This window comes from Mustela erminea, chromosome 11, assembly GCF_009829155.1.
Source record: "Mustela erminea isolate mMusErm1 chromosome 11, mMusErm1.Pri, whole genome shotgun sequence".
Lineage (NCBI taxonomy): Eukaryota > Metazoa > Chordata > Mammalia > Carnivora > Mustelidae > Mustela > Mustela erminea.
In genome coordinates this window covers 44018996-44043402 of record NC_045624.1, presented here as the reverse complement: position 1 = coordinate 44043402, position 24407 = coordinate 44018996, and the positions used below count along the sequence as shown (strand labels likewise).

Here is a 24407-nt window from a genome sequence, read left to right as displayed (position 1 = left end):
CCATTAGAGGCATGCCCATCTTCCATGCATCAAAGGATTGAGTCATCACACTTCTACAGCTCAGTATACTTTCCAAAGTGCCTTTCCTGTCCATTACATTCTTTGCTTATCTCAACAACCCCATGAGATAGATACTCCAGGTATTTTTATTTTCATTTTATAAAAAAAGAATAAAGGCTCAGAGAAGCTGTGTCTTACCCCCTCAAGGGCCAAACCGGGAGTAGCATCCGGGCTCCACCCACTCATTGCCTTTCCAGATCTCCACCACCAAGTTCCTCTCACAGCCAAAGACTGATTCATCTCCCAGCCTCTTATGCATTCTTCCACCACACCTCTTGAGCTCTTACTGTGAGCTAGCCCCAGGACCAGGCACTGGGATTGAAAAACTGAAGAAAAGAAAGCCCTTCCTAGGGGCTCCTAGGTTAGCAGAAGGAAAATAAAGTAAAATCCTCAAATACAATACATTCAGGTACAAACTATAGAGAGAATATTAAGGAGGTGAACATCAAACCTGCCCAGATGCCACTGATGACCTCTATTTCTAGTGTATGAAGGAGGGGGGAGAAATGCTATTCAAAGCTGGCTGCAGACTTCCTCTTGTTCAGCAAAATGTATTGATGTTTACAATAAACCCCACCATAATGAAAAAGAAAATGGAATCCAGAAAATCCAATTGCATGAAATGCTAAAGTTGCATTATTGAAAGGTTAATGAAAAGCAATATTTTTCAGAAGGGTTTCCAGTTACCGTATAAAGTGTATGTGTGTGGGACTGTAGAGGTACTCCTTAGAACTGCTTGGTTTTTCTTGACTGAGACAGGCAGGGAGAAACACCGTCTAGTCAAAACCCTGTGTAGTGTGGGGGTAACCTGGCTGGGAAGAGGGCAGGAAGACCCAGACTCTGTACCTGACCAGCTAGTGCACACTGAACGGAGGACATCCAACATGGTCACAGAGGAGTCACTTCCCCCTTCCCCCTCCCAACCCCCCATCACACTCTCCCACCCCAGGTAACTGGAATTTAAAATCCAGCTCCATAGAGGGAGGAACATTGTTAGTTGTGTTATATCTGAAATTTTTCATCCCAGGGCACCATTATTACTGGGTTCTATTGTATTTAACTGCAAAAAGATAAGCTCTACCATAAAAACTAGAGGAGAGAGACTAAAAGAACTGGAAAACCCACTCTAATAAGTAGGAAAATTTTGATGGGCAGGGAAGATGATACTAAGCTGGAAAGAGAAAAGAGCAAAACAACAAGAGGTAGGCCAAGAGATGATGTGAAGGAAAGAATAGAGGAGTTGAATGTACAATTTTAAGTTGTTTGCTGTCGCTCATCTCCTCTCTACGGTGCCTGGGTATTTCAGTCGGTTAAGTATCTGCCTTCCGTTCGGGTCACCATCCCAGGGTCCTGGGATGGTTCAGCAGGGAATCTGCTGCTCCCTCCCCCTCCACCCCTCCCCTCTGCTCATGTTCTCTCATGCACGCTCTCTTTGTCTCTCTCTCTCTCAAAATGAATTTTTAAAAAATCTTTAAAAAAAAAAAACTTTCTATAAATTGCTACATCCACCATTTTTGGTTAGTGGTACTTCAAGGAACCATGGAATCAGAGCTGTGTTCGTTGGGACTGCAGTGGGGCGACGTGCAGGCAAGAGCATGCAGAGGGAAGAAACGCACAGGTCCACAGACTCTGGACACTAGAAATTTGGGGTGGCTGGGAGCAATGTGTGTGGCCCACTAATTAAACTGGAGGGAAGCTCAAGCCCATCCTGCTTAAGCATTCAGTAAAATTCAGAGAGACATAACGCACCACTCAAGCCTAAATAAATACATTGAAAACCTGAATGAAATAGAGAATTCTTTAGGAAAATAAAATTTGCCTAAAGATTTCTCAGAAGAAACCAAAAATCTTGAGTGGTTTTTAGCTTCTAGAGAAGAAAAAGGAAATTGTCAAAAAACAGCCCCCCCACCAAGAAGCACCAGGACCAAGGTTTTTCTGGCAGAATTATACGAACTTTCAAAGACAGGTAATTTCAATGGTATTTAAATTTGTCTAGAGTACAGAAAGAAAAATTTCTAAGTTATTTCCGTAAAGAAAGTATTACATTGATATCAAAACCTGCTCAATACTCCACACATAGTAAAAAACTAAAGGCAAATTTCACTTAATATCAAAGCAAAAATCATAAATAAAATATTAACCAACAGAAGGCAAAGGCATATCAAGACAATAATATGTATTATCAAAGGAAAGCTGATTCTAGGAAGCAGAGATGGTTTAATATCAGGAGATATATTGATTATTCAAATTTATTGATCTAAGGAGAAAAGCCATACTGATTTCTCAGGAGCTAAAAAGGCATTTGACAAGCATCTACTCCTAGTCTTGGTTTTTTTTAAAAGCCAAATATCCTATAATCCAACAATTGTACTACTAAGTATTTACCCGAAAGATATTTTTTAAAAAACTGATTTGAAGAGATATAGGCACCTTGTTTATAGGACCAACAATAGCCAAATTATGGAAAGAGCCCAAATGTCTGTCAACTGATGAATGGATAAAGAAGATGTGGCACACACACACACACATACACACATACAATGGAATATTACTCAGCCATAAAAAGAATGAAATTTTGCCATTTGCAATGATGTGGATGGAGCTAGAGTGTATTATGCTAAGCAAACTAAGTCAGTCAGACAAAGACAATTACCGTATGATTTCACTCATATATGAAATTTAAGAAAAAAAGAAAATGAAAATAGAGGGAGGAAAAGAGAGACAGACTCTTTAAGTATAGAGAACACACTGATGGTTACTAGAAGGGAGGTGGGCAGGGGGATGGGTGAAATGGGTGATGGGTATTAAGGGGGGCACTTGTTGTGATGGGCAGTGGGGGTTGTATGTAAATGATAAATCACTAAATTCTGCACCAGAAACCAGTATTACACTGCATGTTAACTAACTGGAATTCAAATATAAATGTGGAGAAAAATATATAAATAAATAGCCTAATAAAATAGGAATCTTTGATAATTCTGTGGGGGGGTATTTATACATATATACATAGAGAGAGATGCATAAATATATATGCACACACATATATATCCTTAATATGATATTATATTCCTTAATATAACAAATATTCTTTTCCATATGTGTGTGTATATATATATATATACAAATACATATTATATATACACATACATACACTTATTCTAAAGACAGCAATATAATAAAGTCAGAAATGAGAAGGCTCATCTTCACTACTATAATTTAACCTGGTCCCAAGGGTAATAAAAGTGTAATTATAAATATAACTACTGGGGATGCCTGTGGGCTCAGTCAGTTGAGCACCTGACTCTTGATCTCAGCTCAGGTCTTGACCTCAGGGTTGAGTTCAAGCCCCATGCTGGACTCCAAATAAGTCATTACAAATATAACTACACAAGAGAAGGAAATGAGAAGCATTAAAACTGTAAATAGCAATATCAAACTATTACTATGATATGGTTACATATCTGGAAACCCCAAGAGAACTGACAAAAAAAATTGCTATAAGCAATAGGAAAATTCAGCAAGATACAGGATTGTTGATGATGAAGAAAACTGGAAATAGTCTTCAAATCCATCAGATGGAGGTTAAGAGGTAAATTATACTATGTATACAGAAGGGCACCCATTTAAAATAATGATGTATGACTACAGCAATATAAAAAATGATTACAAAATACTATTTTTTTAAAGATTTTATTTATTTATTTGACAGGCAGAGATCACAAGTAGGCAGAGAGGCAGGCAGAGAGAGAGGAGGAAGCAGACTCCCTGCTGAGCAGAGATCCCGATATAGGGCTTGATCCCAGGACCCTAGGTTCAAGACCTAAGCCGAAGGCAGAGGCTTTAACCCACTGAGCCACCCAGATGCCCCACAAAATACTATTGAGTGGAAAGCATTACATTATAAAATAGCATGTATAAAATGGTCTCATTTAAATAATATGATATGTATATATGTAAGCATGTCTATGTGTTTTCTGTGTGTATGCGTAGAGAGATACTTAGAAGCATGTTTATCAAAATGTTAGCAGTAGGTATTTTGGCTTGTAGCTTACTTGTGCTTTAATTCTTTGTACTGTTCTCTGTTGTTTGACCTTTTTGCCAAAAGCTTGCATTATTTTTATGAAAATAATAAAGCTATTTTAAACTCATATTGAGATAGTAAAAGAAATCATTATCCAGGGGCGCCTGTGTGGCTCGGTGGGTTAAGCCGCTGCCTTTGGCTCAGGTCATGATCTCAGGGTCCTGGGATCGAGTCCTGCATCAGGCTCTCTGCTCAGCAGGGAGCCTGCTTCCCACGCCCCTCTGGCTGCCTCTCTGTCTACTTGTGATCTCTCTCTGTCAAATTAATAAGTGAAATCTTTAAAAAAAAAAAGAAAGAAAGAAAGAAAGAAAGAAATCATTATCCACTATCAGATGATGTTTTTGGTCCCAGCAGCTATAAATATTAATTAATGCTGTGAATGCCCTAATATTGAACAAGGATTTTGTTCATGCATGCACAAAGTTAGCCCTCAGTAAAGAAGGATTGACAGTTGAGTTCTCCAGCCTCTCCTTCCCAGTGGAATAGAACTCAGACTTCACAAAAAGGGGAAAGACATAAATCCGAGTGACTGAAACCTAAACTTCAGTCAGTGCCTGCCTTGTCAAATTTCCAGTGACAGCACTATTTACAGGTTCAAAGAGTTCTGTTTTACAAACTTGGACATGAGGGAAGATGATGTGCTGTGAAAAATGTCAAATGACCCCAAAAATGGCTTTAGAGAACACAATGATACTAATGATAAAAATGCATGTAAAAAATTAAGTAAAATTGTTTTATGAAGTATAACAGTAGAAAAAGTAATATTCTAAATTTTCTGCAACTTGAGTTTTGTTTTGTTTTTTTTAGATTTTTTATTTGTCAAACAGAGAGAGCACAACAGGGGAAGCGGTAGACAGAAGGAAAAGCAGGCAGAGGGAGAAGCAGGCTCCCTGCTGAGCAAGAAACCCAATGTGGGATTCGATCCCAGGACCCTGGGATCATGACCTGAGCCGAAGGCAGAGGCTTACCCGACTGAGCCACTCAGGCATCCCGAGATTTTTTTGATAGATGTAACAAAAATATATATTAATAGTACACATGTTACTTTTTTCCTAGGCCCTTCAAAGTCTGTATGTCCAAGGAAGCCACTTTTAAAAAAATATTTTTTTGAGAAATTTTCTTAAAGGGGATAAAGAGGACTCTCCTGGGGCACCTGGGTAGCTCAGTCAGTTAAGCCTCTGACTCTTGATTTCTACTCATGTCATGATCTCAGGGTCCAAGGACCGAGCCCCACCTGGGGCTCTGAGCTTGGCAGGGAGCCTGCTTAGGATTCTCCCTCTCCCTCTCCTTCTACAGCCTCCACCCCAAAAGTAAAAAAAAAAAAGGACACGCCTTATCATTTCTTTCCATTCCAAGACAGCTTGAGAAGCAGTGTGGGTCTGGAAACAGAGATCCAGGGCCCCTACTTAACTGGCCCTCTTTCCCTCTCCTTTTTCTGTACCCAGGGGAGCCTGAAACCCAGGACTAATGATAACAAAGCGAAAGGCAGGAGGCTGGGGAGAGGCAGGGGCACCAAGGACATGCCTCCTTTCCTTCTCCCTGGGGAGCCCACAATTAGTGTGGCTGTGGAAAAAGTGACAGAGCGGAAAGAGCAAAAAGTCTTGATGACTGATTTACAGGTTAGTCATCTCCAAGGTCATGTGGTAGGTGAAAATCCCAGCAGAACAGCTTTTCCCTGATTTAGGCAGGGACTGCTCTTAGGGAAAGGATCTGAGACTTCTAAAAGACGGTGGTAGGGGCGAGCGGGTATGGCCAGTGAGTGGTGTTGGCCACACCCCTCCCTGCCACATCCCCTGCAGTGCTGTGTCCAAAGGCTCCACTCCCACAGCCTTTGGTTGTGATGTGACCTGATATACCAGGGATGGGAGCCTGGAGTTCTTCAGGGCATGCACAGACAGATACACTGACAGGCGCTGATAATGGACACGGGGGCCTGGGCGTTGCTGGCAGGACACACTGAGTATCTTTGATCTAAGTTCAAGAGATCCCCCCCAGAACCCTCCTCCTTTCTTCCTTTTCTTTCTCCCTCCTGTCGGGATGCAGAGGCTCAAAGTGTGCTTGGGAATGGCCTGGACATTTATATTCAGGGGTAGGGGTGAGAAGAACCCTTGGGCATTCCCTGGAAATAAGGAGAGATAGCATGGAAGGGAGGGAGAGATGTAGAGACATCCCTGCCCTGCTCCTCCAGGAAACTCAAAATAGAACCCTAGAGGGATATGGCCAAGTGGTTACTCACTCCTGAGAAACCAGGTGACATTTTGATGTGGCTGTATTGAAGTGACCAGGTGTTTTTTAACTAAGCGTGACTAAGTAGCATGAACAATTTAATCATCTAGCCTCATCCCTCGGCCCCCACCCATTCCTGACCCTCACCCAGCTTATATTTTCTTCAAAGTGTAAAGGGAAAGTGGGCTTGGGATGACAGACAGTCTCAGGGACACTCTCAAGGACTAAGACGCATCAGGAACAAGGCAGGAGACGGGGTAAGGTTCAGGCTTAGGGTGGGGGCTATACATATTCTTTGGAAAAAAAATATTTGGGGGGGTCAAGTCACACTATGATAGACTCAGAACACACGTCTGTAAATCAGGACAGGCGGAGTGAGGGAATGAGTGAGAAGGACCCGCTGAGGATGAAGAGCTGCGGAAGGAGTGACCCCAGGGTTGGGGGGTGGGAACAGAGGGGCTACTACTGACTTGTGAGAGTCTAGAGACTGAGAGCAGAACCACAGATGGGAGCTAGCCTTAAACCCCCACCCATGCCTTATTCTCCTGGCCAACACACTTCGCCCAAGGGTCAGAAGGACAAGAATTTTGAAAATGTTGCCGCCCCCTCTCAGGGCAGAATGACCCGGGTAGAAGCTCCAAAAGACCAATGCTCTGGGCGTCTAATGAGCTCAAGCACCTTAGGAGCAAAGCCTGACACCAGCCCCTCAGGCCCTGTATTGTTTCACTCAGTCTAGAAGCTCTCACCATGAGCTCTGTGGCTCCCAGCTGGAATCACCATTTCTGTGGCATAGGCACCCACATCTAGGAGAAAAGCTGAGAGGCACCCAGCAAGGCTGATACAAAGCAGGAGTTAATCCTAGTTCTGACTGATTTCCTTTCAAAAGCACTGCTTTTTTCTTTTCTTAAGCACTGACTGCTGCTTAGTATTGATCTAAGGAAGTTGTACTAAAAATGCATCACTCCTACTAATAAAATCATACATTGTCAAAGACTTACTTCTTGACCAAACTTTAGTTAGGCTTCTCTGAGTCTCTATCTCAATAAGGTCTCACCCTTGGCTTTCCCTCTTCCTCCTGTCCTTGCCAGGCCTGCAGAGTGCATTTTTAGCAAGAACCCCCCGACCTTTGATAGCTGATCACTCTTGATATCTGATCAAGTTCTTTATGCCTCTCTTTGATGTCCAGATCTCTCTCCTGCCTTTAGCAAGAATCCTGTTAGGTCAGTGTAACAAAAATCCTCTTACCCCTGATGTCTCCTTGTAGTAATTTGGTAAAAGTTAGTAATTTCTAGTCACTGACCCACTGACTCTGCTAGTTAGCTCTAAATCTCCATTTATCTTTGCTGTACCCAGAGTTGGGAGTGAACTCTTTCTCTATTGTAATTGTAATATTCCTATTGCAATTGTAATATTGTATTACTCTATTGTAATATTCTTATTGCAAGAGTCCTGAATAAAATCCTTCTATTTTATTTTAACAAGTAGCAGAATAATTTTTCATCAACATCTAATAATAAAAATAATAGCTAATGTCCATTGAGCAGTGACTCTGTGCCTTACACCATGCTAGGAGCTTTGCTTTATACCCTTAAACCCACAGAACAACCCAGTAAAGCCAATTGTTTGCCTCCCCATTTTACAGATAAGGAATCTGAGCTTCAAAGAGTTTAAGTAACTTGCCAAGGACCACACAGTTCATAAGGGGAGAACCAGGATTCTCACTCCCCATTTGTCTCACTCTAGAGCCTGGTCTTTTTTTTTTTTTTTTAAGATTTTATTTATTTATTTGACAGACAGAGATGACAAGCAGGCAGAGAGGCAAGCAGAGAGAGAAGGGGGAAGCAGGCTCCCTGCTGAGCAGAGAGTCCAATACGGGGCTCCATCCCAGGACCCTGGGATTATGATCGGCACTGAAGGCAGAGGCTTTAACCCACTGAGCCACCCACGCGCCCCTAGAGCCTGGTCTTTTAACAATTAAATAATATTAGCTTCCAAAGAAAATTTTTATTTAAAAAAAATACTATAATCCCAACTAGGTAAAAGTCATATTATGCCCATAAACAAAAAAATAGGAAGGTATACACAAATGCCAAAATAGCTGTTTCATTAAAGAGATGATATTTTAGGAGCTTTATCTTTTAACTCAAATTTTTCTTGATATCATAAATTTATAATCTTATAATCAAAAATATATATCTATAAGACAGATTTATATTCTTATTTTAATTTTAACCAGAGATAATCTGAGCCAACATAGTAATTTGAATGTTATCTATAGTCAGCCTATCAACATATTCACCATTGTATTTAGCCCACAACATTATAATAATGAAAGATAATGATAATGTACTTCTGAAAACTTTTACAGCATTATTGTCTTTCTCGCATACTATTTGCTACTATGGCAATAACAACTTGGTCAAATTCTTTCATCAGCCTCAAGCTGCTGATGCCTTGATCTAAAAGTTTAGCACAAGTGCTTAAGACCTGAGTTCAAATCCCATCCCCAGCACTCACTAGATCCATGATCTCATCAGATGTATGAACTCACCAAATATGTGACCTTGGTTAATTCTCCTAGCCTTAGTGTCTCATCTATAAAAAGGAGATAACACAGTACTCCACCTTGTAGTGTAATGCTGGTACATAAAGAATGCATAGGACAGTTTCTTAGCACATAGTAATCAATAAATGTTAGTTTCTATTGTTTCAATATAATATAATATAATATAATATATATTATATATTATAGTATGTATTATAGTATTATAATATTATATTATGATATATAATACAATATATAATTATAAATATAAATATATAATATGATATGATATTATAATTATAATATAATATATATTATAATACATACTATAATATATAATATATAATCCAATATAATAAAATATAATTATTTAATTTTTTTCTCCACACATTGACAATCATTTACAAACAAAACAAAACAAAACAAAAAAAACTTCATTGCTTGCTGTCCAAAGAGCACCATTACATAACAAGATTCAGACACAGGAAGATAAAGCAACACGTATATTTTAAGACTAAGCTTCAGTTTTTCCTTCACAATAGAGGCTTTATTCTGGAGGGGGTGCTCTCTGATTAGTAACACTTCTTGCCTCCGTGACTGGAAGAAAATGCTCATTGTTAGGGTGTCAAAGTCCAGGAACAAATTCAACAAAAACAGCCAGATAGGTCTTAAGAAGTCAAGAAGACCCTTTTCCAAACAGCCCTCTCATTGAGTCTTCTAAACAGCACGGAAATGAGGTCCACCCAATTTTTGGAGTATTTGGCCTAGAGGCAAAATTTGCAATGATACCAAGAATATTAAGTGAATAGGTTGTACATGTACTGATCTTTATGGTTCCTTTCTTCCGCACAGTTTTATTGAGGTTTATTAAGGTTTCCTTTCATTTTTAGTGAGGTCTATTAGGAAGATATGACATCAGTAACAAGCCCAGCACTCTAAATGGCAGGGAAAAAATGGCAATATGATGGAATCCTCCTGAAATCTGTAACCTAGGGAGTGGAAAGAGTTGGGAGTTAAGAGTCTGTTATTGAATTTGACTTCTAATTCATATATTGTTCAAATTAGTAATTTTCTAGTATCCTCCAGAAAGTTGAATAAGATATATCTTTCTAAAATGATATTCAAAAAATAGCAGATGTGAGGGGCACTGGGATGGCTCAGTCAGTTAAGCCCCCAACTCTTGATTTCCACTCAGGTCATGATCTCATGGTCGTGGGATCAAGCCCCACATCAGGCACCACACTGATGAGGAGCCTGCTTGAGATTCTCTCTCTCTCCTCTCCCTCTGCCCCTCCTTCCCACTAAAATAATTAAACAAATCTTTAAAAAAAAAAAAATAGTAGATGTGGAGCGAGATCATGACAGAGAGCAACTGAGCAAAGAGCAGCCTCTCTAAGAGCTCTCTTCCTACTCACGAAGGCTCCTCTGGAGTTAGCTTCCATTCCCTCAGCAGGCAATTTTCATTAAAAACAAAACAAAAAAAAAACCTTTGTAAACTAAGATCAGTAGCTTGCTAAAGATGATGTTATTTCTTCTACTCGGACTCAGGGATCTTTGAAGCACAAGTGACATCAGAAAAGGGCAAGTTTGAACAAAGCCCACAACAGTTTTCTTGTGATATTTGCTCATTAGGTCCAGCTGCTGCCAGTTCTGGCCCAATGTGCACATTTATTTTCCTGGTCTGGGCCCTTCCATGAAAATCAAATCAAAGTCTGATGTATGCACACTCTTTCAAAGCCCTCGAACACCGATGATCTCACTTTGTCCCAGTTAGGCCCAAATCTGTCTATGAGCAAGGTGCCCAGACTCTCCAAAGGCTGCTGTGAACACCAAAGGGGAACAGCTTTCAAAGTTAGTATAAATAAGATTCCCCTGGTATGTGTGTAAAAACGCAGACTTCTAGGCTCCACTGTCAGATTCTGACTCAGTAGGCCCAGAAGAATGTGTTTTAACAAAAACCCCAAGTAATTCTGAGGTGGGTTTCTGAATGTACTTTGAGAAAGTTTGCTATGTTCCATACCATGCAACTTAATTAACTGAAGTCCATCTGACACTGTTCACCTTTATTGCACCTAGATTTATCATCTCTCCAATCAAATTTCAAGTTTAAATCCTAGCTTTGCTATTTAGTAGCTCTGTGATCTTGGGCAAGTGACCTGGCCTTCATGAACCTGTTTCCTCAGCTAAAACAAGGAAAAATAACTCCGAATGGGCTCATGTCCTCAGTGCTCACAACATTTACGGTTCTGCTCCTCATCTTGGACACCCAGAAAACTACGTTTCTGACCCACTGCATGTGGATGAGCCATATTTCAGGAGGACCAGATGGCAGTCCAAGCAAGATCAAACCCTAAATCTTCTGCCAAAGAGGAAAATACAGAACCAAATCAGAAACCTGGGAGTAGGGTGCCACTTGAGCTGGTACAGATCTGTGGACTCTCCATGTTCCTATCCCTCACTCATGAAAGCAGAAGTACCTGACAATATATCTTACCAACTGACATACTTTAAGCACTACCCATTTTAACCAATGAAAAATCATTTCTAATAACCTCTATACCGATTTTTAAATCCTATAATGCAATTAAATATAACATAGTTGGAGCAATTCAAGGAATAATTGAAGAATTTAGGAATATACTTATTATTTCTGATCACAGTATTAATGTTAACTGCTCACTCCTAGAAGGCAGATTGAAACTCACACACACACACACACACACACACACACACACACACACACACACACCACTGTCTGGATTGAACAGTAAATTACACACAACATAACACCAAGGATAACAGAAGTATGTGGGATCTATGTCCTTAATCCAAAAATGGGAGAGCTAGGACCCCAATCCTCTAACATCAAATGAACTGCTTTGTGCTTTTTGGCTTGCTTTCCCTATGCCCTCAATCTTTCTCTGGTTCTATACCCTTCTCAATATGGCATTGTGGAAAGAGAACTGGACTAGAATCAAAAGGTCTCTATCTTTGCTCTGCCTGTGCTATGGGAGTCTGTTTATCTGTAAAGATAGTCAATATTTACTAAATGATTATCATGTCCCAAGGCATGGGTTAAATGCCTTACACCAATCACCTTATAGAAATGAGGTCTATACCATTTCTATTTCCATTTCCACATAAGGAAATGGGCTCTGAGAAAGTTCAATTCAGGTAGCCAGGAAGTGTCAGGGTCAGGGATTAAGATTCCAGAACCCTTTCCCTGGCACCATGCTTCCTGGAAGAAACAATGGGCCACCTGAAAATCTAACTAACTGCAAGTGATCCAGGATAAAGCATGTCATCAATAATGAATAAAAAGTTTATTTCAATTCCCTTTCTTTATTAAAGGGGAACAATAAGGCCATCTGTCCCATCGACCTCAGGACCTTTGTCCTGAAGATCAAATAATAAAGAGACTCTAGGGGTTTTCTAAGCTGTGAAGCATTCTTCCCCAAGTCTTCCACCCAACAGGAGCAAATACATTGCTAGGGCCTCAGGATAAAAAGGTTACTCAAGTCTGACCTTAGGCGAGAACTGCCTTTGAAAGCAATGCTTCCAGTAACTATTAAGAAAGAGAATGAAAGGAAAGTGGTTCGGAGAATTCTTAGACTTGATAGGACAATGGGACCCAGGTTGCCTCCCGAAGTGGAAGGCAGTATGGCAGAGGAGCGCAGTTCCAGAAAGTAATGCCAGATCCATGGGGGCCAGCACTCGCCCAGAACACCAGTATTCCTTGTCATTAACCTAAGTTTTTAGAAGGCTGCTTGCATATGTTTAAATGAACTTGGATTTAAATTAACTTTAAATTAATGGTGTTAATGTTAACTGTTCACTCCTAGAAGGCAGATTAAAACACACACACACACACACACACACACACACACACACACACCCCACTGGGTTGAACAGTGAGTTGAACTTAGAACAGGGACATATCCAAGGAGATGCTGTTGAAGTGTTGAAGATTAAGACACTAGTGGCATCACCACCCACCCACTGATCTTTAAAATGATAAGAGTTTTATTTTCACATTACTCAATCTGCAGGGGAGAAAATTTGACACCCCAAAATATGTCTCTTTAGAATGAGGATTAATTTAGGCTGATTATTCTTCAGAAATAGAAGACTCAAGAAGTTCTTATTTCTTACCTCCCCTCCTAACTTTCCAAAATAATTAAGACAGATGACCTGCTGCAGGAATGGAGCCATCACCACAGATAACTACAGTATAATATAATCTAGGTATGGTAGACACGGAGGATCCTGGAAAAGTCTGTTTGTTAGAATTCCTTTCTATGTCCCATTGTTTCTAGATGGCCCAGTAAACATTTGTTTATCAGACATTTACTGTGTTCATTTTCAATTGTCTTCCTTCCCTTTGTATCCTACCCCTTTCTCCTTAGTCCAGAATGACATATACAACTCATTTTGCCTGTTTTTGGAATCTTTTATGTTTATGTGGATTCCCTGTAGTGTACATAATTAAATGTGATTTTCTCCTGTTAATCTGTCTCATGTCAATCTAATTTTTAGACTAGCCAGAAAAACCTTAAAAGGTAAAGAATTTTCCTCCTCAACAAGTCCGTTTCATTCAGCTAAAAAATTCCAAAAACAAAAATCCAAATTAAAGTGATAAAAAATCATAATTTTCCTGATATTTTAGAAATTAACAAGACAGTGGCACTAAGGAGCTAGGCAGGTAGAGCAGAAAGATTAGGTAAATGAAAGCTACCTTGCATCCATGTTCTCTCTCCTCCATAGTATGCATCAAGGTGCAAAATCAAGAACTCAAGTTACGGCTAATACGATACACCTAAGAATAGTGACCCTTCTAGGTGGTTTCTATGAATTGACCAGTGATTTTCAAAAATGATCCTGACCAGCAGCATTAGCAGCATCTGGGAACTTGTTAGAAATGGAAATTCTTATGTTGCCTGCCAGACTTACTAATCAAAAACTCTGGAGATGGGGCCCAGGATTCTGTGTTTTACCAGCCTCCCGGTTAGTGTAATACATACTTTGGTGGTAACAGAATCACCTGGGAAATTTGGTTAAAGTACTAAGAACCACCGCCCCCTTCCCAGCTCTATCCCATACTTATAAACCTGGGCCTCTAGAATTAGGTCTCCAGGTGATTATGATAAACACCAAAATTTGAGAACCTCTGGTTCTAACACATGAGGGTACTGAGTTCCAGGCAAATGCTGATGAAGAAATTAATAGCCCACCAAAATGATATGAAATTTACTTTAAACTAAAAGCATCTGCTCAGTGGCAATAGTAAGAAACATTGCCTAAACATAAGCAGAGCCTCCCAAAAATATAGTTGCAATTGGCCCTCCTTTTCTGAGGGCATTTCCAGAGTAGGAAAAGACTGACACTTAACACTGGGAAGTGTGAAAATTCTTGTGCTGCCCACTAGCACCCAAAAATCACAGTAGAAACTTCCATACTTGCCCACTAAGCCCTAAACTACCCCTCTTTTTTTGTTGCTGTTGTTAAGTTGGTATATAAACCTTTACCTCTGGCTACTCGAAAAGTTACTCATTACTAAATATACCCTTAAGCAAATGTAAATAAAACTTGTCTCTTTCCCTTCATTTTTAGAGATGATAAAACTGAACCTGATCTGCAATTCCAGCTATCTAAACCCACCACACTTCAAAGATTTAAGCTCAAATATCATCTTTTTAAATATCAAAATATAGAAATTGAATAACTTTGCATACATATCGTAGGCAATATAAAACTCAGAATGTCATTTTTAATTGGTGATATTCTTTATGAAATAAAATGGAAGGAATGGAAAAAATTAAATCTTATATAATCGAAGTTAAAGTTAGTAGTATTTATAGGTTTATTCATCAAACCAGAGCAGAAATTAATTGAATGCAAATTCCTAGAAATTGGTCTGAAGGCATCATAAATGTGTGAATTAATTGTGATAACCAAATATTCTGTCCACATCATCAAAAGCGTGAGAAAAAAATATGGTAATATTCTTCCGTGGAGATATATATTTGTAATTCAACTAATATCACACAAATTAATATTGAAGAGTTTCACAGCAGACTTCCATATTCCATCCAATGTAACTATGATAGACCATAATAAGATTATAAAAAATTAAATTTGCATCCTATATATTAGAAAATACTAAACTTCCAGATACTTTGATAATACCTTACATTTGTATAGCACTTACAGTTTACAAATTATTTTTCTCCATAATTTCTTTTGAGTTTCATGTCATGTGAATTGGTACAACTCTACTTGTACTCATTTTATTTTTTTTTTAATTATTTATTTATTTATTTGACAGAGAAAGATAATGTGAACAGGGAACCCAATGCGGGACTTGATCCCAGGACCCTGGGATCATGACCTGAACTGAAGGCAGGCACTTAACCAATGAAGCCACCCAAGAGCCCCTAATTGTACTCATTTTAAAAGAGCAGGTAATACAGGCTTAGACTACAGGTATCCTGCCCTAGGATGCAGGGATTAGCAGAACCCAGGTACCCTGACTCCAGATCTGGTTCTCTTTCAATTAATACCGCAAAAACAGGTCCTATGGATGGAAAAGACTAATATATTTAAATTTTATTTTTTAATATTTTATTTATTTATTTGACAGAGAGAGAGATCACAAGTAGGCAGAGAGGCAGGCAGGGGGGGTGAGCAGGATCCCTGTTGGGCAAAGAGCCAGATGCGGGTCTCGATCCCAGGACCCTGAGATCATGACCTGAGCCAAAGGCAGAGGCTTAACCCACTGAGCCACCCAGGTGCCCCAAGACTAGTATATTTTAAAATGATAAATCCATCCTTGCAAGGACAGTATGTATGTATCTTCTCATAATTTTTGTTTAGGAACGTTGTTTGAATGACCTAAGAACAAATAAAAGCTAATGAATAAACTCACAATATTTTTTAGAAGAAAATTCACAAAGGAATAGGAATACACGTATCCTTACCTCTCATGAGTCAATGTGTAAGCCAATCTACCTCTCCATCAACCTCATCTTTTTCTCTTTAGGGGAAGCAACATTGTCCACTGATTACACTGAATCCTTTTTGAAAACTCAACAGACAACAGCAGTGAGAATAATCACAACCTTGCCTGGGATAAAGTGGGAATTCATATGAAACAAAAGGCCAGCTGATGTATTTAGTAATTACTAGTGTAAGAGTTTTTTTTTTAAATACAGGTACCAACTAAAGACTTTTATGCCCATTTACACAGAATAGCACCTGTCCTATAAAATGGAGCCTTTGAACATCTTAAACTAAAAATTGAAAACTTTCACTAGTCCCTTCAGTTTTAGCTGAAGAGTTCAGAGATCAGGTTCCAGGATAATACTGAATATTTGCATAGCATTTTGCAGTTTCATAGTTCTTCTACATGCACTGTGTCTTGGTTAGATTTTCCAGCTATCTAGTGAGATTCAAGTTATTATCATCCTTATGTCACATATGACAAAATTGAGGCTAAAGGAGAGCATCCTTCCCAAGATCACAATGAAAGCAGTAGATGGAGACTCAGGTCCACCTGACCCCAAATCTTATGTGCTTTTTTCACCTCTCCCTTGATGCCTATCTTAACAACGTCTTCCCCCAACCATGCACCACAAGCCATTTCAGAAGAGACTAGTTCAAATACTGGTTTTCTTCTTCACACATGTAACCAAGGTCTTAAACAAACAGGGATCTTCTGTCCTTTTCCCAATTCTCCTGGAAGGAGATGGGAAGATGAGCCTCATTTATCCCTATCTTTCCAAGACAACAAGGAAGACGTCTGTGCGTGATTCTGGTGACAGTACAAAGCTGGGTAAAGGGATCCTTACAGTGTAAACTGCCTTGCATGTATTGTTTAAATCCTTGTGAAAAATGGTCTTACCAAAATAACTCTGTTGAACCAGAAATGAATCTTAACTTGTTAAAAAAAAAAAAAAAGTTATGGGCAAGAGAACAAGGAAAGTGAAGTACTGTTGAGAAACAGAGCCTTTATTTCTTCCCCTGGTGGTTAGAAGAACCCCACAGGTCTCCAGGCAGCAGATCTCTGCGTTCCCTACATCCCTATACAAAATAGGACTTACCCGTGGCGCTACCGCTTCGGGGCGAGCCGGGCTGGGACATACTCTCTGCACGCTTCAGAACCGGGGACAGCTCCGGACTCGCTAACTTCGCGCCCTCCTCCTCGCTGGGCGCCGCGGCCTGAGCCACCCAGGCTGCCGGCGGATAGGGCGTCTCTGCCCGCCCGGGTCCTAGCCTCCGGGTCTTGGGAAAGGCGAATGTGTCTCTTCGAGCAGCGGGAGCAGCCGGTGGCTCCTCGCGCTGCGGTGGCGACGAGCCCAAGTGCACCACAGAGCTGCGGGACCGAGCCAGCGCGGAGGAGAAGGAGCCCATCTCAGCGGGCCACTCTGGGCCCAGGTGAGCGGCCACGTCTCCCCGAGGGACCCACACCCCTTCCCTGCCAGAGACTTACACCTTCCTCTCGCCGGAGCGCCCCCAGTCTCTGCTCCGCCGCTGACCCCGCGGGTTGCAGCCCCTTCTGACGGAGGAGGAGAAGGCTGAAGGGAGGGCGTGCTCCAGGGTGGACCCAGGACAACCTGGGCGTTTCTGTGCCCGACAGTCTGGTAAATGAGGACACTTGGAGGGGTCGGCGTGCAGCTGCTCTCTAGAGTCCTTACTGAAGGGTGGGGGAAGGAAGAGGCGTGGCATTAAAGTGAGAGATACTTTTTTCTCTACTTTCTGTACTTGGTTGGTACACCTGGGGCCAAGGGCCTGGCGTGTCCTTGCTGCTCCTTTCTGGGCCTCCTTTGCCCCCCAGAAGATTGGAGGGTTTAGTGAGGTTAGAGGAGGAGCCTACATTTGTTTTCTTCTCAATTACTCTTCTTAGAGCCAATGTCACTACACGTCCAGACTGTGTTTTCTAGAGGAGCCCTGCTGCCAGCTGTCCCTGAAGATTTGGCAATCCCCCTCCCCAGCGTGCCTCCTCCCTTGGCCCTCACCCTGGGCGCCTTCCTCTGTGGAAACCAAGACTTTGGGAGCTGGGGGGTTTGAAGTCTCAGAGGATGGCGGAGGCGCAAGGGGGGACCACTCAGATAATTCCTTTCAGGGAGGCAGACGCCAGCGGGCCCTGGAGGCTCTCAAGACGGGAAGCTAGAGCATCCAGGGGCCATATTAACAGGCCTACACAGCTGGCCCCAGCTTTTCTCTGATTGCAGTGGAAAGGTGGTGAGACCTAATGTGGGACCAGAAGCAGAAAGGGAAGCCTGGTATTATGTTTCAGCTAAAATCCTGTTGTCCAGATAGGTTTTAGGTCTTACCCAAGGTTATGCAGTCAGTTGAGTTGGGTTGGGTTTTATGTCTGGGACCCCTTTATCTTTATTTATTTATTTATTTATTTATTTATTTATTTATATTTGACAGAGAGAGACAGAGGGAGACAGGGAACACAAGCAGGGGGAGTGGGAGAGGGAGAAGCAGGCTCCCCACAGAACAGGGAGCCTGATGAGGGGCTTGATCCCAGGACCCAGGGATCATGACCTGAGCCGAAGCAGATGCTTAAAGACTGAGTCACCCAGGTGCCCCTTGGACTCCTTTTTCTAGATCCAGTCTCCTACCACATTGCTTCCCATTTCAAAGGTTTTAAAGCATTTAACTGTGAAGTCAAACAACTGTGTGATACACAGCATATCTAAGGTTGAAGTGTGTGAAAAGACTATCAGTGATTCCACGATTGGCCTGAGATCCATCACTCCCTTCCTCCTCATTCAGTGTCCTTTCTGTGACAGCATGACACTTGACATTATCATCTATAAAATGGCATACAAATAAGTATATGTAAAGTAGTATTAGCATAGAGGTAGCTTCCAGATCAATGAATCCCAAGATGAAAAGAGAAAAAAAGTTTTTAAAATCTTCAACTGTAGGGCACCTGGGTGGTTCAGTCAGTTAAGCATCTGCCTTCAGCTCAGGTTATGATCCCAGGGGTCCTGAGATTGAAATCCACATTGCACTCCTTGCCCAGTGGAGAGCCTGCTTCTCCCTCTGCCTACCATTCCTCCTGCTTGTGCTCTCTCCCCCGCTCTCTGACAAATAAATAAATAAAATCTTTTTTTTTAAATAAAGTAAAGTAAAATCCTCAACTGCTATTTAGAGAAGATAAGTCAAGGAATTAACTTGAATAGGACACCTTCAGGTCCAACACAATCCTCTGTTCTTAGAATTGTTTGCTGTGAGGAGGGCAAAAGCTGAAATCTATGGACCCTCTACCATTTAAGGAAACACACACTATGATCCCCATACCATATAAGGACCATGCAGTGTCCTCTCACCTCTCCTAACACTACAAATTCATCTTTTCAGGGCAGTCAAAAGAAATGCAACAGGGTCTACTTACCCAGATGTCTGTATGGCTATATTGATTTTTTTTTTAATTTTAATCACTTTTCATTCTTCCCTTGCTCACTTGATGGCTTAATAGTCCCTGGTATAAATTCTCACTCTGGGCAAAGGACTTTTTAGAAAGGGAACTCCCTGGGTAGACATTCCCTATTCTTGCACCTGGATTTGATTTTCTCGCAAACCTGACATAGGCATCATTGGCAATAGTATAAAGATAGGTGTGGAAAGAGGTAAGATGTTCTGGACTTTGGCTAAGTGACATATTCCATTTGGCTGTGCCTGTTGTGAAAGTACCTAACATAGTATTTCTGAATGGGATGGTAAAGAACTGCTACCCTAAGCCTCCAGAGTTCTCTCTGCCATACCAGCTAACCCAGGCCTTTCCCAGGACACACATAAGCATGCACACACACACCTTTCTCCTGAAGGGAGGTTCAGATCAACAGAGTTTGGTTGACATTGCTGCTGCTGATAACCAGAATCTCCCAGTTCTCTTGTCAGTGAGAAGAGATGAGCCTGGAAAACTAAAACAGTCCTCTTTTGGCACGTGCATTTCAAAAAAGGGGGCTTTGTATGGTTAAAGGAAACTGTTAAGAGAACGCGCTAGCTATAGGTGATATTCTCATGGCCCTTGCCTTTCCTTTTCCAGACCTCTGACCTGATCCATGAAAGACAGGAGGTCTCCCTCCAGATTTTCACTGGTGAATGCTCTGCAGAGTACGCATTGAGGAGCATTGGAAAGACCTTCTGACTTATCCATCAAAATCCTGCAGAGATGACACCAACTAGGTGCCTTTGGATCCTGAAGGTTTTAGCATGGCAGTGTTGAATTTTACCTGAGCCCTGTGCTCCTGGAAAATAATGAAGGCCGAGAAGTCCCCTGCCCTACCATGATCTGGAAAATGGCTTACTACAAAATCACCCTTCTTCAAATGACTTAGAGAAGACCCCAGGTTGCCCCTTCATTTACCTATGACAAAGCTAGGACACTGACCCCCACAAATTTCCATTGTTTGCCTCATAAATGATTAGCTGAACTATTTCATCCCCACTGATCAACTGGACAAAATGCTTCTTAACCAAACATTAATTAAGCTTCTCTCCTTTCTCCAGACCTCTGAACTTTAGCCTGCTCTCATCCCGAGCCAGCACACAACCCTCCTGAGAAAAGGCTGGGCTCAGGGTAAAATATTCCCTGATCTACTATCTGATACTGTCATCCCTTCATCTCACTACACTACATCCAGTTCTTTCTGGCTTTGTTTACTCCTCTGTATTAAAACACAAAAACGAGGGGCACCTGGGTGGCTCAGTGGGTTAAACCTCTGCCTTCAGCTGAGGTCATGATCTCAGGGTCCTGGAATCAAGCCCCACATCTCTGCTCAGCAGGGAGCTGATTCCCTCTCTCTCTCTGCCAGCCTCTGTGCCTACTCGTAATCTGTCAAATAAATAAATAAAATCTTAAAAAAAAAAAAAAAGCCGTTTTGCCTAACTCTTTAGCCATTTGCAGATCTCATGGTCAGGGCATGCTCCCAATTGCAACAATCCCTCCCTCTCTTGCAACAACCCTTCAAATAAAGCCTCTCCTTAATAAGTTCAGATTTGTTTTCTTTGACATCATCTTTAAGAATCTCTTGTGGAGGACTGTCTGGGTGGCACAGTCATTTAAGTGCCCAACTTTTGGTTTTGACTCAGGTCGTGATCTCAGGGTTGTGATCTCAGGGTCGAGGGATCTAGCCCCATGTGAGCCCTGTGTGAAACTCAGGGTGAAGCCTGGTGCCAAGTCTCTCATCAACCCCTGTGATGGGCTCAGAATCTGCTTAAGATTCTCTCTCCCCTCTCCCATGCCCCTCCCCATCAACCACGAGAGTTCTCTCTCTCTCTCTCTCTCTCTGATGAATAAGTAAATAAAATCTCTAAAAAATAATAAAAATGAAAAAAGAACCCCTTGTAGACTGTAAGTATCCCTATGAGAGAGTACTTTAAGCCTTAGTTAGTTAATGCTTTTTATGGAGATTAATTTACCCCTGTCTGAGTAAAGTAGGAAAGAAAACTTTAAGAACCCACCAGGTACTAGACACAACCCTGGATAATATATATAGTTTGTCTCATTTATTCCTTACAACAACCTTATGATATAAATAATATTATCCTCATTTTGCAGATGAGAACACTGAGGCCCAGAAATGTGAAAATGATTTCCCCAAGACCCTACAAAGGCCAGATGGAACCCAGGTCATAAATGAAATCATAGGCTCTAGACAGACAACAGCCCCCAGCCTCCTCCTTGGTCAAGTTGGGGTAACTAGAGCTGGCAGCATGTTAGGGGTCGCAGAGCCCAAGGTAGAGCCCAAATCTTCCACCCCAGCCACTGTTTCATCCCAACACAACAGTTAACATTTTCACCAGCCTCATTCAGAGAATTTGTGTTGCCAGCCTTATTTTAACTGCTCTCTGCTGAGGAGGCCTAAACAATTCCCAAGAAAGTTCAGAGCACTCTAGAGAAGGTCCCAAACTCATGAAACCGAATGATTCAAGTCAAGTCAGAACACACAGGAGCAAAGAAGAGATTCAGCCAGTCTCCTTTCACATTGATGGGGTACCAACAGCATTTTTATGGTCAGCCAAACACAGGATTAGACATGGCTCCTGCCCAGGGTGGGAGGGGGGCCTATAGGAATATAATACAATGCTGGAAGTGGGGACTATAGAAATATAATACAATGCTGGAAGCCTGAGCGGTAACCACACGCACTGGCAAATAAAAAAAAAAAAAAAATTCACGTAACTCAACCTTGAAAGGTCAGAGGATGATCTGCTCCAGGGAAATCTGAGAGGCGGAAAAGGGCTGGGACACAGAGCGCTGGCACTATGACGGCATTGCTAAGCCTCTGGGTACAATACAGGAATAAACATCACAAGTATTGTTCTTCAAAACAATGACACACAGGATGTTTTCCCACTAGATATTCCATTGTTTCATTTGTCACGGTAGGATCCTAGTAAATTAGAAAGGCTAAAGATACTATCTACCGTATTCTAGATCCAAACAATATAAAAATTGAAAAGGTGAAATGGATAGCCCAAACCTAAGTGGTGGTAAGAAAAGACACAAGTCTAGCTCTGGCTCTCAGGTCTCTGACTCTGACAATTGTTCTGTCTACTGTAAAAATCAGAAAGAAAATTTAAGTTGGATCTTCCTATCTATTCCATTGTCTGTTCTCATTTACCATCCAGTGAAGCACTTCCTTCTATAGGCTCCAAGAAAAAAAAAAATTAAGTTAAAACTTACAGTCTCTGAGGTGCCTGGGTGGCTCAGTAGTTAAGTGTCTGCCTTCAGCTCAGATCATGGTTCCAGGGACCTGGGATCGAGTCCTCCAACCCTGCATCGCTCAGCTTCTCCTTCTCCGACTCCCCCTGCTTGTATTCCCTCTCTCACTTGCTCTCTCTCTCTCTCTCTCTCTGTCAAATAAATAAATAAATATGTTAAAAAAGGAAAAAAAAACACAACTTATGGCCCCTAATTAATGTCTCAGTAATGGAGGGTTCATTATTTTTTTTCATTACTTTTTATAATATATTCTTTCACCGATCATTAAAGTGATCAGTGGGATAAAATTTAGAAACTACATTCATGGGATAAAATTTAGAAACTACAGAAAAGCATAAAATAAAAAAAATAAAGAATAAAATTTAACCCCACCACACTTTATCTTACTCTCACCATTAAAACATAAACAAAGTATATGTTCATTATTTTAGTGTTATTACATAGTATAATATCTAAGATATGACTCATATTATTTTTGGGATAGTGTCTCCCAATCATATATACCCATCCAATCATAGATATCCAGTCCAATATATCCATATTTTATGAAGTGAGGATCAGATTATTACATACTACTTTGAGACCAGATTTTCTCCCTTAATATATCATCTTCATACTTAATTTATATTTTTCATAAAACACAACTTAAAATGTCTATAATATATCTGTTCATTTCTTGACACACAATAACATACTTAACCTCTACCTTAATGCTAGTCCTTTAAGTTATTGCCATTTTTCACTTTTATAAAAATAACATAGGACAAATATTAATCTACTAGCCTGCTCCTGTGAACAGTTTATTTACTGCAACTTAATAATAAGTTTTAATAACTTTCTAAAATCTCCTTCGATTTTCTTATACAATATTTCTTCTAGATTTACACATCTAGATTTTATCACATTCCCCTGAAAAGATGAGATGTTATTTGAAATGCAGTCATTGTTACAGATTAGCCTAAGGAGAATTGATTAACTGACTATTATTGTTTTCTGAGGCAGTCTGCTTACCAATTAGCACAAATGTTTTAAAAAGCTGTTATTAATGTTCTAGGCAATAATCTGCTGTGGCCCCTAAGAGTACAAGAGAAACAAGACCAACAAACAGTATATGCCTCCTGATGTCAGTTCACAGCACCACCTAGGAAGCTGTCTTGCCAAAAATATCAAACCTAAATCTAATGAGAGCTCTAGATCTACTACCAATTTATTGGAAATACGAGGGATAGAGGATTATGATAAATGGCAACATAGAGTTACAATCAGCAGAAGTCCAGACTGTGAAATTTTATAGGATAAGCAACTGATTTCTTCAACAAATAAATTACAAGTGGAGGTAGGGCAGAATCTTATACATAAAAGCTATTTTTAAAACATATTAAACAGGGGCGCCTAGGTGGCTCAGTGGTTTGGGCTGCTGCCTTCGGCTCGGGTCATGATCTCAGGGTCCTGGGATCGAGCCCCGCATCGGGCTCCCTGCTCCGCAGGAAGCCTGCTTCCCTCTCTCTCTCTCTCTCTCTCTCTGCCTGCCTCTCTGCCTACTTGTGATCTCTGTCTGTCAAATAAATAAATAAAATCTTTAAAAAAAAAATATTAAACAATTGTAATTTATTTGGATCTTGATTCAAATAAACTATTATTAAAACACTTCTGTGACAATTGGGAAAATATGAAAACTGTCTGGATATTTGATGGTATTAAGGAATTATTGTAAATTTTTTAGATTACGTAAATTTTATGCTTAAGTTTCC

At 40.7% G+C, this 24407-nt stretch overlaps 1 protein-coding gene across 2 annotated transcripts in view; it reads right to left on the bottom strand.

The window, feature by feature from the left end:
• PDE1C (phosphodiesterase 1C) overlaps nucleotides 1-17066 on the bottom strand; it is a 582509-nt gene extending 565443 nt beyond the window's left edge. For both annotated transcript variants that reach the window (XM_032304733.1, XM_032304738.1), the window contains exon 1: nucleotides 17012-17066. In XM_032304733.1, coding sequence (XP_032160624.1) covers nucleotides 17012-17051 — 40 coding nt within the window. In that variant the 5' untranslated portion in view covers nucleotides 17052-17066. The remainder of the gene's footprint in view (nucleotides 1-17011) is intronic.
• Nucleotides 17067-24407: the final 7341 nt, after the last annotated feature.